The sequence below is a fragment of the Cinclus cinclus genome, chromosome 13, assembly GCF_963662255.1.
Source record: "Cinclus cinclus chromosome 13, bCinCin1.1, whole genome shotgun sequence".
In the NCBI taxonomy this organism is placed as follows: domain Eukaryota; kingdom Metazoa; phylum Chordata; class Aves; order Passeriformes; family Cinclidae; genus Cinclus; species Cinclus cinclus.
Genome location: NC_085058.1, coordinates 11,773,412 through 11,788,102, shown reverse-complemented (window position 1 = coordinate 11,788,102; position 14,691 = coordinate 11,773,412). Strand labels below are relative to the sequence as shown.

Below are 14,691 nucleotides of genomic sequence, written 5' to 3'. Positions count from 1 at the left end.
CACACAGAATGATGTCAAGTCTTTTTAAGTCGGTCAAAACATTTCTGTGGCTATGGAGGCTGGTGCCTGTCCCTGGTCCTTTCTGCAGGGACGGATGGGACAGGCTGAGCTGGCTGCTGAAACCCCTGCACTTCCTGGCTCACCATCAAAGTATTAGTTTGATTCATACCTCACAGTTCTGGTAAGTGCTGGGCTTACCTTGCACATGCCACAGAGGGTGTATGAACAGACAATCCTATCAACTCTGGATTTACTTTTGGAAGAAATGAGGCTTGGGGCATGGTTTCAGCAGTAAAGCAACTCACACGGTCTGGATCCAGTTACTGTCCTCCTCAAGCAACCACCAGTCCCTTCCCCATCCACATAGGGAATACAAGTCACAGATGCAAGAAAGGAGGCAGTGGTGGTCACCTCTGGAAATAAAGCAGTGGGAAAGGGCTCGTGTGACCAGCCAAATAATTAATCCTACCCTCAATTTGCTTCTGCTTTGTTCCCTGATGAGAAACCTCAGCTCTGGCAGCCGCTGTTCCTTGACAGCTTTACAGGCTGCAAACCCCCTCACCTCGTGCAAAGGATGTACTTCAGTGATCTCTGAGCTGCAGATTTAAGGAAAGTCCTCCCTTTCCAGTTCATGAAGTGCATGAACATCTGATTAATTCAGTATGTGCTGAAGCACATTACAACTACAAAAGCCAACTGGAAGGGTGGATGCTGTTTGTCCTGCTCTACCACTTTCTTAGCCTGTTCAATTTACAGATCTGACTTATTTTTCATGTCAGACAAAGAAAGACACTTCTCTGTCATCACAGCAAAGATTCTGATGCTTCCTGACTTAAGTAGGTTATTATTAACTCACGAGAGCAATGACAACTTGTTATCACTAAGGGATTTTTGACATAGCTGGCCTCAGACAACTCTTTGAATACATTTTTTTTTTTAAAGGAAGTCTATGCCCATGTTAATTATGGCAGATCAATAATATTTCTCTGAATAGCATAAGTGAGAGGGAAGAGCAACAGAGCATACTAGTGGGCACATGAAATAGGAGACAGCACCAGACCACTGCTAAGGATGATGAAATTTCACAGAACTTATATTTAGACACAGTATCTGGGAAAACAGCTTTATTGATACAATCAAAAGTATTGAAAACTGGAAAGAGGCCCATCTGCAAACACACAACCAAAGACCCACCTGAAAAAGAGCTGGAATTCTGGGTTCTCCCTACCTGTACACATCTGCACACCGAGGTACCAGTATTTGTCAGGCACAGCAGGGAAGCAAATATTTTGGTCAACTCTAGAGTGATCAGACTTCTTGGGAGATTAGAACAGGCTGGAGCAAGTGGGATGAGCTGGCATAAAAACAAGCCAAAATAAGAATTTGCTATAGTTCACCTACCATCAAATTACAAAGACTTAAGCATTTTTAAACACAGCTCATAACAGAGTCACTGGATTCAATTACATTTCCACTGCCTGTCAAGAGAAAGCAGCAGCTCTCCTCTCACAGCCAGCCCAGCCTGCAGCTGCTACAGCCCCACCTTGGGGCACAAGAACCCTGACAGCATTCAAGACTCATCCATGTACCTCAGCTCCATCTCCTACCCAACTAAAACTATTCAAGCAGTTCCTGTTTTCTACTCTAGAAAAGTGCAAAGAAGAAACTTCACCAGGTTTGTTAGGGAAATGTGAAAGCAGCTAATTACCGTCTGAAATAATATACAATGTTTATTTAGGCACTTTTAAAAATTTCCACCCTCCGTTTTTGAGGGTTGTTTGAGCTTCTGATGCTTTCAGAGGCTCTTCTATGTTAAATACCACAAGTCTAAATAATTACTCAGAAACTAAATATATTATTTTTAGAAACAGAGTACCCTTTTTTTTTGTTTGGTTTGTTGTTTTGGTTTTTTTTATATTTTATTTTTTTCCCAGGGTAGGGGAAACAACTAATTAAATGATATTGAGAGACCACAACAAGACTTCACATGAAAAATGTTTTCTATTTATGGTAATTTCTTCCAGCATACGAAATTCCAGTAAAACTCACCAATGCTGAGTGGTATTGTGGCACAAAGGCCTGCTTAAGCTATACTGGACTAACACCTGGGACAGGCTCCTCCCTGGCCTGCTGGGAGAAGAGTGAAGAGAATCATTCTAGAGAAACAAAAGACACTAGTAGGGAGGTGGAGGTCCTGGCAAAGCCAAGAAACACAGGAGAAATATTTGCTTTTAGAGATGCAATTCTTCAAATTATAAAATGAGGGTGCAGTCAGAGAAGACAAGCTGGGGAAGTTCCCACTCTGTCCTCCCACCCATTCTCCTGCTGCTTCTCCTTCACCTGCAGAACTCTCAGGAGAAAAAAAAATGGGAAAAAAAACCAGGTAGCTTTAATGCCAGAAAGAACAGATTTAGATGCAAACTGGACAAAAAACTAAGGCACAAGGAAGAATCGCATGGCCATGATCAGGGTGGGAACAAGGGAGGTAGGATATCCCCTTTGGTACAGAAAGACACTGGGTTGGCAGAAGAGCTGAGCTGATCTAAGCATATTGCCAAGGTACATTAAAATTATCCCCAAAAGCACACAGGCTCTGGGCATCCAGGGAAAAACTACAGATCTGTCATACAAAATGATTTAGTTTTTTTTATGCACATGCGTGCTGATATTCAGGAAGGAAAGGACGTTAAGACTGTATTTCTTTATTTCTTAGAGAGCTGCCAATGAAGCAAGAACATATTGCCTAAGGTTACATTTGGAGGGGCAGATACCCTGGGTTTAAAAATACCATTCTCATCTGGCATTGAAGATTTGTCCTAATTCATAGTATAATTAACATTCAACTCCTGAAACATTAATTACTAAAGATTTTTCTTGTCCTACATGAAAGATCTTTATATTTGTCAGAAAACCCCCAAAAATCCAGTAATTACGCCCAAGAGGATAGTCAAAATGACTAACCTTATCTCAGTTGTGCTAATTTTTCTACATCCTCTTTGCAGAGAAAAGAGAGCTGTTCTGAATCCCCCTTGGTCTCCACCGAGCAAGCCTGGGGACTCACTGCCTAATTAGCTCTTGTGAATAATCCTCCCCCTCTCTGCAAAGTCTACCTGTGTTCTGGAGATTGCCTGTGAGCAGAAAACATCCTTCTACAACCTGAAAACAGGATTCTTCTACAGGCAGAAAAGCTTCAGTCTTCCACATTTTCTACACCAGGAAAAAAGCACAGCCCAAAGTTTACTGCACCGTGCTGTCCAGCAGAGTACTGTGATTAAACCAGTACCAAATATTTCTCTTGTGGGCCAGGAAACACGGAGCACAACCAGAGGATACATTCACACAATGACTCTTTGTTAGCAGCCTTCAGCACCACAGAACGTTCACCTGGAACACAAGCTGGCAGCCCAGACCAGGACAAGGGTGATGAGTGGTTTCTGCCCTCTTTCCCTACATAAGCAGCATTAAAAGGCCACATTGTTTCACTAAAGCATTTGAAACAATTACAGAGAATTTAACAGCGAGGAGTCCCAGAGTTGCACATGGAACAGTAAGATTTATATTGAAAACCACATGAACACAAACCGTGGGTTTGCTACAGTTGAAAATTTAAAAATTGTTTTTCTGTGTAAGACTTTTATAAAAGAAATGAGGACTAAGACAGACCAATTGCTTAATGAGGCAAAGGCATAAATCCCCATCAAAAGCATTTCTGCAGTTGCACAAATTAGAAGGGCAAAGGTTATTTAAGTGGGTATTTCTGTTTTTCAGTGCCTCTGGCTGCAAAGCCAGTTGATAGCAGTTTAAGAGGTAAAAGTCCATCCCAACCTCCAGATCTGTGCTTCATGCCCCTGGCTGAGGCCAGGTGAGCACTCACAGGGCTGTTCCCAGGGACATGAACCATCAACACCTCCAGCAGCAGTAATGGGGTCAGTAAAGAAGAGCCTGTGAAACCAGGAGCACTGAGTCTCTTCCAACCAGCTCTGCAGCCAGAGGCATTGCCACACCAGACAATGCTGCGCTCCTAGACAGTTCTCTGGGATATTTGTTAGCTAAGGTACCAGTGATGTATTATTCTTTTCCTAGTGCAAGGTTACTATCCCAAACAGGAGTTCCTTCAAAATGAATCTCTCTCAAACTCTTTGTCCAGAAGATCACCTTCAGCAATGTACCCTTCTAATGCTTTCAGCTGAAGTTTTATTAAACTTGTTTTAACAGGATTCTGCAAACTACAGATAATAATGCAGCCAGGGAACACAGGAGAAACTGGTAAGACTTTGACATTTAAAACATCATCAACTGCACCTACTTGTGTAGATTAACTGATTTTTATAATTGAAGAGAAAGTTGATTAACAGTTCTGTAATTACGTAACTTGTATTTTTAGGCACTAATCAAGTGTCACTTAAGCAAATGCATAATTTAACCTATCCAGGTGACTGAAGTTCTGCCTAAAGGCTTGCATGACCTGCAGCAGCACCAGGGACAGGCTTTGAAAGGAAACAGCTTTTTCAGACTTGCTCTAGCCACAGACTAGAATACTGCATTACACTCACAACACAAAGCCAATCTACATGCAATTTTAACAAAGTTATACAGCATCATGACTGTCTTTGAACCTGTCCACATGGCTGCTGTGTTAAGCTCTGGCAGATATATTAGTTGAATGCACCTTTGGTTTCTCCTAACTCAAAGAAACAGTTTCAGCTTCCTGAGAAAGTTAAACAAAGATGGGAACAGCACTAAAAAGCAAATATGCTGCATGCTAAGAACACTGAGGGAAAAATCCAGCAATATTCTGTTACACGAGACAAGTTACCAGCAGTGGATCATTTGCCAACAGAAAAAAACCTGATGGGAGGGATCAAACTCTTGGTGCAGCTCAGTTCAGAGACAGACTAGAGCACAGCACAGCACAGCTGGTAAAAACAAGTGATCTTGAATCTGTTAGCACACATTCAGAAAAGCAGATCAAGAAAAACATCCTCTGTAAACAAGAATTTAGATACAGGAGTATTCAAGAATAGCTACCATGTGTTTGCAGTACAATTAGACAAGGCTGCAATGCAGTTTGGTTTATGCTTTGAGAGGCCATGGAACCTGACTTGTGTTGTCACAGCTCATTCATGCCTGTGCACAAGGTTGTGAGACCCAGAAAACATTCATGTGCTGTGAGTGATGCACAGAGCAGCTGAACACTTCCTAACGCAATAGCACGAACCAAATCTCAGGCACCTTAGAGCAAGCTTCCAATCCAGCTTCACAGCTCCTGTCAAGTCTGGGGTGCCACAATCCCATTTTCCTAAGCCTCTGCACATGATCCCAACCTATTTCATACCAGCACCAGCATTTATGCAGTCACATGGAAGCCGGTTCAGGGAAATGACCAACAAAATAAAATAAAATAAAATAAAATAAAATTTAAAAAAAAAAAAAAAAGAAAGGAGGTGACCAGAAGTTTAATCAATTCAGATCTCCAGTGACTGAGCACACGAGGAAGCACAAAGGAACAGGTGAAAGGAAGAGAGAGAGGGTTCAGAGGAGTTTTGGCTGTATTACAACACACCTTTAAGAGCTCTGGCACCTGTGGGAACAGCTAGTAAAGGGCTTGAACAGCAACCCTTAACCTGAGGTTATTACCCTGCAACACATCTCAAACATTCTAGGTCAGTCAGAAAACATACTGTCAATAAAATGAGTAAGAGTAGGAAGGACTGGGCTGCTAAATAATACTAGCCCTAGGACAGCCCCAGCTCCAGAAATTTTTAAGCAATAAGTGCTTGTGAAATAAAGTTTTCCTAACAAAGCATCTGGAAATTTATTTGCAGAAGGCATAAATGTAGACTTATTTATTAAACTTAAACTTTTAGAACCAAGTTTTTCAAGTCCCACATCTCACAAAACCTGTAGCATTAGAGAAAAAAATAGCAGACATTTGGATAAGAACAATCAGCCAGGGACACCTCGTAAAATTTGACCCAGCATAAGTCAGGGGACTACAAAGTGAAAATTCTTAGCAGAGGTGACAAGAATCAAGTAGATAAGGTAAAGAAAATAAGTATCACTTTGGGCAGAGGTAAGTGTGAACAAAGCATGGAACAAAACCTGGTATTCAATTACAAAAACCATTGTGCTACCATTGACTGAGCTGTAACAGACACTTTCCCAGGCTTTGAGGATTAGAGAGTTATGGTAAAAGGCTGAACACCTAGATTTAACTCATTTAGAGCTGTAACTGAGAAAGTATTCTCAAGCAAGAATGATTTAGTGTAACACAGTAAAAATATACTTCATTAATCACCCAAAAGGTTGCCAGTAAAAAAATCAAAACAAAAAATCATCAAACCAGAACTTAATCACAATATGCCAATTCTCAAAACTACAACTTTTTTCTTTTCTTTTTTTTTTTTTTTTTTACATCTGCTCAGTTTAGCAGTAAACAATTAAAGGCAGAATCCACTAGCACTGGGAGTCATCCAGACCAGGCTTTGGGAACCACAACAAAGAAACAAAAAGCTTGACCAGGCTGTTGCAGATCTTGAAATCTAAAGCTCCCCAAATCAAAAAGAGGCCCCAAATTCTTGCTATTAAATTACTATCAGTAAGTCTAGACATCGGTAAGACTCACATGTGCATAATTTTCACAAACTGTAAGCACACACTCACTGAAAATGTGTACTGGCCTGGTGCACTCTGCAAAACACACGATGTGCATTTAAACAAAATAAGCACTTGGTACTGGACTGCATGTGATGTAAGTTAGGGCTCTCCACAGACAGGCTGAAGATGAAGTCCCATTAAAGCTTCACAGAGGGTTTACAAAAGCTGTTTCCAAAGCTGGATGATCTAAAAACATCAGTTACCCAACTACATGCAGCAGAGTACTAGCTTGAATACTGAATCAGCCTCTAAAATTCTTATTTTGCAGCTGTAGAAAAATTAACAGATACACTATCACAAAAATCTTATTCCATCCTCCTTGAGCTGAGAACAAATGAAACAAAGATGGGTTGACATACATTAACTCAGCAATTGCACACTTGCAATATACACAGAGTGTTCAAACATTTCAGAAAATGTGACAACAAAATGCATGAACCAGCTCATGTTAGAATGAGTTTGTACAAATCTTCAGGGGAAAAAAAAAAACTTCTACTGTTCTCAATAATATAAAGATTAAATAAATTGTAACTGTGATGCAACTCTTAGGACTTTTTTTAAGAAACACAGAAATTCCCATAATTAAGGTTCAATCCAAGCCTACCATTTCAGTAGCATCTGAACTCTGCTTTGGTTAAGGGGCAAAAAATGCATAACTTGTAAACCAAGCTTTAATGTGCTGTCAGTTTGGTACCATATTTTAAGTGCTCCTTGGCAATAAACCACATTTACCTTGCAGACTAATCCTGCAGCATCCTTATACCATAGCTGTCAAACCACTTGCCACAGCTAAACATTCTGTCCTTTCATAAAGCAGCTTTTCAGAACTATCAGCACCATTATTAGCAATACAGCAATTTACTCCCTGTATTCCCCGTATGTTCAGAACGCTTTTCACCCAATTTTTGTGAAGGAAAAACATAGTCATACACAGTTGCTCTCTTTTTTTTCATATTTCATTATCCTATCAGAAGTTCACTGGCCTTTCCTGCTTGGAAAGAACACAGGAATAAGAACTGTCCTCTGCTCACCTAACAACAATTAGACAACCTGCGTGGTCCCTTCTTCTGTGCAAGAATTATAATGGCTGAGAAAAACTCAGGTTGTTCTGTGGGTCCAGATCACCTGGCAGTTAAAGAAAGTGGCTCACACTCTACATGCTAAGCAAAACATAGGCATAAAGACTGAGAAACTCACCACTCCTCAAGAAAACCAGGGTTCCTTCCATCAGTGGAACAGCTGTGATGGAGACTGCTCTTGCAATCCCCTGCTGCTCAGGGCTGTGGTCCCACCCAGTTAAGATGCAGCTGGTCGGCTGCTTAATGACTGTCTGCTACCAAAAAGACAAGTCCCCTCCTGCACATCCTGCCTCCCCTCCTGCACAGCAGCAGGGATGCCCAGCTAATCCTCTGCTGAGCCAGGACAGGCAGCAAAGCTGGCCAACACTAAGGTTTCGGGGGTTTCATTTTTCTGTTCTTTTGTTAGTTTTCTGTTACTTAAAACACAAGAACACCTATAGTTTAAGCATAAGAAAAGACAAGCTTCCCATAATAAAAATAACAAAACCCAAGAATTAGGTAGATCACTTTCAGTACTAGCTGTATCACAATATATGATACCATCACCTCTGTTCTCATTAGGTGAGCAAAACCAAAGGGATTAAATAAAAAAAAATATAGCAATAAGACTGCAGAGACTACAGTAGAGGAAAAAAGGGGCCTCAGGCCAGAGAATACAATGAAAGCGTGCAACAAAAGTTCAAGTTCTACCACAGGTCAAGTGGACTATTTTTTGTAGAACCAATGAAGCACGGACTAATTTGTCAGGGGGCACAGCTATTTGTTAGTATCAGAGGTAAAAAGTGACCATAGCTTTAATAATTATATAACTATCTTACTCAAATACACACAGAGAATGAGGTTATTCAGTAATTTACCTGATGAAAAGTCAGCTGCTGAAATTTCAACCGCTGAAGGTAAAACACACCAAGACAGATTTACTCACAGACACAAGAAACACCACCTCAAAACCAAAACTTCAATTCTGAAATACACCTACTATCAGTCTGCCCTTTAAAAAGTGAGGAAAAGAAACAGAACTAATGTTGTTGCTTGTTTCAGGAAAAAAAAACAGGGTATGTAAATATCACAGGAATCGCAGACACTGCTGAAAGAAATTTGGAATTCCAGAAGAAATAAATATCAGATAAAAAAAAGGACAAACACATGTTTTTCAGGTAAAATATTTTGTCATGAGAACTATAACTTCATATTGTCTTGGCTTTTCAAAGCTTTACAATATAGAAATCCATTCTCAAGTCTTTCCAGACTGCAAAATTCTATCAAGCATCTCTCTTCACACACGATTTTTGACGAGTCCTCTTACAGATTTATTTGCAACATTACTGGTGTCAAAGCACATACCAATATAGCCAAACTACTATGTCAGAGTCAGTTATTTAGGTTCAAAACAATATTGTTCTGTTTAGAAAAGGCTCATATGTTATGACTGTCCACGAGGATTGAATGGTTAACGGAAACGTACCTCATGAAAGAGCCATGAAAGGGAAGCATGAAAAATTTGGGTGTTGGTCCAAAGTTTCCAGGAAAGGGAAGCACAGCAAGTGGCAGATAACGATGAGAGAGAACTTTGGATGCTGTAGTCTATCACCAGCAGAGCAGAGAAAGCTGGGCTGATGTGGTAAGACAAAATGGCAATGCAGCAAGGCCAGTTAGGCAGAGCCTCAAGGGACAAGAAAATAAATTAAAGTTTAAAACACAATAGAGTAGCTCTCTCCAAGATAATCCACATGGGGAGATAGATGATCTGATACAGATAGTGTGAGATAACTGTCAAATGCCAGGTGATGTTTCAAGGTGCTTTTGTATGACAAGTGAACATTACCCTTCCACTGCTGAGCTCAAGCAAGCAAAAAAAGTATCAAAGTACAACATCAGGAAACTAAGGTACAACCAGTCCAAACTCAGCCAAAACAACTCCACATGCACAAAGGTTTCCCCCCTCCTGACATGAAATAGCAAAGTCAAGAATGGCCTCATACCAGAAGGTCTGAACGATGATCTAGCAGACACTTATCTCACCCACACACACACATTTAAAAAAAGACAGAACAGCCGGAATTGCCACATTGAACAACTCGCGCCTTAGAATAATTCCTGATTTAATGTTGGACACCATCCAGCAATTATTCAAAGTTGCTAAATAGTCATGGAGCAGCAGAGAAATTTTTAGCTAAATGAGCTTGCATAAAACGTCCTAAATTCAACTCAACCAAAACACCAGTTTAACAGAGGTTTCAAAACATTTGGTAAACACAGCACATATAAAACTCTGAAAACACACTACATTCCTAGAAAGGCTGCTGAGTCTCGAATTTACAGAACTATGACTGTTAAAAATCAATCTGTACATTTCCAGGCTACAACAGCACCAAAAAAACCCACCGGAGCTAAACTAAAAAAACATGAAATAAACAAACAAACAAAAAAAATCCCCCACTCCTCAACACTAAACCCAACAACAAACCACTTCAGATGAGAAGAGCAAGTACCATGCAAGTGGCAGACACCAAGCACTGTTTTAAGTCAGAATGGAAGGTTGCATTTTCAGCTTCTTCCTAGAGGAGTGCTGGATTTGCAGTTTCTAGAAAAACACAGCCCACATTTCCACACAGTTCACAGATATACTCAGAAATGGATGATTCATAGGCACGAATCCCTGTGGCTTTTAAGAAAATACCACGAAATAAAACACCTTTATTTAAAATTAAATAAAGCATCTTACTAGAAGTTCAAGCAGACTATAGAAATCCATAAAATATATGGACTTCCGACTTACATTTTCAAAATTACTTGAAAGCACTTGATGCGGTTAGTCACTCTAAATTCTTTAAATATTAAGGAAGACACTTATAGGGATGAAGAACCGTTTAACAGCCAGCAGAATTCAGACATCTCTAAATGTATATATGCTCCCTTACGCACAACATGTTGAAACTGCAAAAATCAAATAGGTGTAAAGATCGGAAGGGAAAGACCGCTGCAGATGAGAGAACTACAGCGTGCGAATTCTGGTTGGAGACCAAAGCACCATGACGGAGGGAGGCAGCGCTGGGAGCACCGGCGGGGAGCTCGCGTTCCTAAGCGGTGCGGTGCCTCCGCCGCGGGACCCGGCGCCGCTCGGGGAGCGGGGCCGGCGGCTGCCCCGGGCACCGCGCGAGGAGGGAGCGGGAGCCTCGCCCCGGCGGCGCGGGGCATTCCCGGCCGGCAGCTCCGGGAGGGCCGGGCCCGCGGGCGGGAGGTGAGCGGGGCCCGGCAGCGCGGAACCCGAGCGTCCCCTCCGGCCCGGGGGCGCGGCCCGGCGGGGCCCGTCCTCCCCGCCGGCGGGCGGGCAGCGGGGCGCTCGGGGCGGCCGGGACCCGCAGCAGCCGGCTGCGACAGGTCCGATCCGGCGGCCCCGTCCCTGCCCCCTCCCGGCCGGGCGCGCCCGGCTCCGCCGCCGCGGCACCCCCGAAACCCCGCGGCTCTCACCATTCTCCTCAGGGCCGGGCTGGGTCTCGGCGCCGACTCTGGTTCTCCTCTCGCCGGGCAGCTCCTGCTCGTGGTTCGGCGTCGGCGGTGGCGGGGCCTGTCTCCATCTATCGGGGCTGGGCTCGGCGGCAGCGGAGGGCTGGGTGGGGAGCGGCCGGGCGAGGACGACGCTCCGGCGAGGAAGGGAGGCGCGGGACGCGGAGAACGGCGCTGGTTCGGCTCCGCACCGGGACCCAGGGCTAGCGGCGGTCTCGGCCCGGCGCCTCTTTCTCATAATTGTGCGACTCAGCCGGCGGAGGAGCCGCGGCGCTGCCGCGTCAGCGCGCACCGCCCCCGGGAGGAGGAGGAGGAGGAGGAAGAAGAAAAAGAAGAAGAGGAGGAGGGGGCTGCGGGGCGGTGCTGCCCTCGGGGCGGGACGGGGATAGGGGAACTCTCGGTCTTTCCACAGTAAGCGGCGAGCCCCGAAGTACCCTGAGAAGGCGTCAGTGGCTCCGGCCGTGCCGCGGTGAGGTGAAGATGCAAAAAGTGGAGCTTCCCGGGAAAGATAACCCGCCTGGCTGGGAAGGCGCGGCTTAGAGAGCGGCCCTGCACCTCCGCAGAGGCGGCGGCAGCCCGGGGCCCCCTCAGCCCGGGGCCGCCTCAGCCCGGGGCCGCCTCAGCCCGGGGCCCCCTCAGCCCGGGGCCCCCTCAGCCCGGGCACTTCAGAGCCGGCTCCTGTCTCCGCAGAGGGACCCGGCCTCGCTCCCTGCCGGAGCCACAGCGCAGGGAACAGCGGTCGTTCAGATCAGTTCACGCTTTTCTTGCCAGCCCTGCTCGCTCGTGGTAGTGCCGCCATTAGCACCGCTAATGTCAGAGGCATCTTCTGGCAGCCTGAGCTAAACTGGAGGAAATTTCCTTCTGGAGGGATAAAGGAGGATGCATTTCTTCCACTTCAGCCAACTCAGTTTCCAGTTTAGGTCGGGAACTGCCATGGGGAGGAACCTTGTCTTCTTTTGTCTCTGTATGCAATCTGTAAACTTGGAGAATCAGTACCACAAATGAAAAGCCTTACAAAATAATTTCTACTATATATGTCATATAGCAACAACCTCTGTGCTAAAGTAAACAGCATTTGTAAGGGAAGGGAGATTGGGTTTGACTTGGTGCTTGTGTTCCTTTAATTTTAAAAAATTAAGAGATCCTAGAAAAACCTCACCTCTCTTTTTAAAATACCATTGCCATACTAATTATATATAAACTCAATCCAAACATTCAAAGTAATTTTAAACCTTTGATTTTTCATTATCAGGCCCGATCATTTATCAGCTGTTGTGAGTTGTTTATCATCTGTTTCCTCTTGCTGCAAAATGCCAGCATTAATGTTGGGCTGAGCTGACCTGTGCTCTCACCTGAACCCTGGGCTTGTGCATCACCGGGTAAGAGTCCACTCCAGTCATCAGGCACCATCAGAAATCAAACCAAGCATTAACTTGCACCAGCCACTTTTGCTGCCTTTTCCCCCCCCTTTTTTAAACAGAAATAAAAGAAACAAAAAGTTCTTGCATTAACAGCCATTTAGCAGCAGGGCAAGTCCAGTTGTAAATTCTGGTGTCAGAACACCTTTGCTGCAGACAATAGGTGCAAATTTGGGAAGACTCAGCATCCAGATCTCATTAGGGTGTTGCAGTTGCCAGGCAGCTCCTAATGCTTGTTTGAAGTTAACTTTGGAAGAATTCCTGCTATCTTAGACAGATATGAAAATTAGGCTTTTGCGACTTTCAATTTCCTTAGAAATGGAAAATTAGACTTTTCCAGGAAAGACTTAAATGAGTTCTGAGTACAAGATAACAGGACAAAGAGGCTCAATTCATTCTCTTACTGTGTAGAAGTCCCAAACCTGCTGATCTGCCACTACTTTTTCCTGCCCAGATTCCCATGGGCTAGTTCCTGGTTTAGGGAGCAGAAACAGAAAGAACAGTGGAAGCCCAGCAGAATTTTTTGGGAAATGCATTTCTGAGAAATTACCTCGTGACTTCTTCCTCTCTCCCTCTTCTTCCCTTTCTAATTAATTGATCTCAAACTCATATCCCACATTAATCAGAGTCAGTTCTTCTATGATTAGATCCTTTACCTCATCTCGCAGCAATATTTGGGCTATACTGACTTGATTTACATGATTATGGTGTTGGCCTCAATGTTTCATATTTGTAAATCCAAGAGCTAGAGGAAGCAAGGAAATTAGGAGAAATTAGCTGAAGTCCAGCCTGGACACGAGTCTTGTCTCTGGTACAAGCTATTAGTTCAGGAGAACATGAGTAAGGTGAGGAATTTCCATGCCTTTTTTTTCTTGCTGATCCTGCAAAATTGTAGTGATCAGCATCAAACTGTTTGAGAGTTCAGCTGTGATAAGCTTAATTGGAAAGAGCACATTGTTTCAGGAACAGCTTGGGATGAAAATGAAAGGAAAATGAGTCATCAACATCCTCTGCCTCGTGCTGTCTGGGGGAGCATGAATCCTCAGTATTGTGGAGGCAAGGACACAGCAGCACAGTGAAACACGTCCCTGTGACCTGGTGGTGATGGCACATGGCCTAAGGAAGTCACCCTATATCCTCTTCCTACCTTTATCAGCCAATCAGCCCTAAAGAGCATGGCATAATTTAGCATTTAGTCATCCAAAAAGCGAATTCTTGTACATTCAGATGTTAAATCTTGTAAATTACTGCACTGTAGGATAAATATTTGCTACTTGTCATGCTAAGTCTTACCTTTCATTCACACCAAAAGTCAACTCAAAATTCCTCTGCTATCTCCTTCCAAATTGTGAGATGTTACATAGTGGTCAGTGTCATTATCGAAACACACCATGGGATCAGTATAAAGAAGAATACTGAACTTAAAGTAAAGCATGGACATGAGACAAAGGAAAATATAACGATTTCATTATATGTTTAAATCACTTTGCTGGGAATTGCTATCTTTTGCTGTTATGTATTTTTTTCTTTTTTTCCACTATAATGAATTGTATCCACTTTTTATGTGTAAGGAAAACACGGGCTTGTGCCAACATGAACAGACTTGTTTACTGCTGTTACCTGCTTGCTAGGAGTCTAACCTGACAACACGTTTGAGCCTTGTCCCTGCCTGCTGGGGCCTTGTAGCCACTGGTGCTTGAGTGCTAGCCAACATGTACCCCAGCACAGTAGGCATGACTGGCCCCACCAGAAGCTGCCTATAAAAGGCAGTGACCAGGGGTAGGACGGACGTGTTGGTGGAGCACAGACTCCCTGCGTCCCCCGCGCTGCTTGCCCGTCCCTTATCAATGAATTAATAAATTGCCTTATTGATTGACCTACTCAATTGTGGTAATTTATAACAAAATCAACAGCTGTGAATCACAAGGAAATAATGAAGCATTATTTTATACTTTATGGGGTAGGATGGACGTGTTGGTGGAGCACGGACTCCCCACGTCGCCAGCGCTGCTTGCCCGTCCCTTATCAAT

The 14,691-nt window shown here is 43.6% G+C and overlaps 1 protein-coding gene across 2 annotated transcripts in view; it reads right to left on the bottom strand.

Annotated features, from left to right (window-relative positions):
• Positions 1 to 11,313, bottom strand: part of TRPM7 (transient receptor potential cation channel subfamily M member 7) — a 52,309-nt gene extending 40,996 nt beyond the window's left edge. Inside the window, exon 1 of one of the 2 annotated variants that reach the window (XM_062501627.1) lies at positions 11,208 to 11,313. In XM_062501627.1, coding sequence (XP_062357611.1) covers positions 11,208 to 11,210 — 3 coding nt within the window. In that variant the 5' untranslated portion in view covers positions 11,211 to 11,313. The remainder of the gene's footprint in view (positions 1 to 11,207) is intronic. The other variant, XM_062501628.1, reaches the window with a different exon arrangement.
• Between the last annotated feature and the right edge of the window lie 3,378 nt (positions 11,314 to 14,691).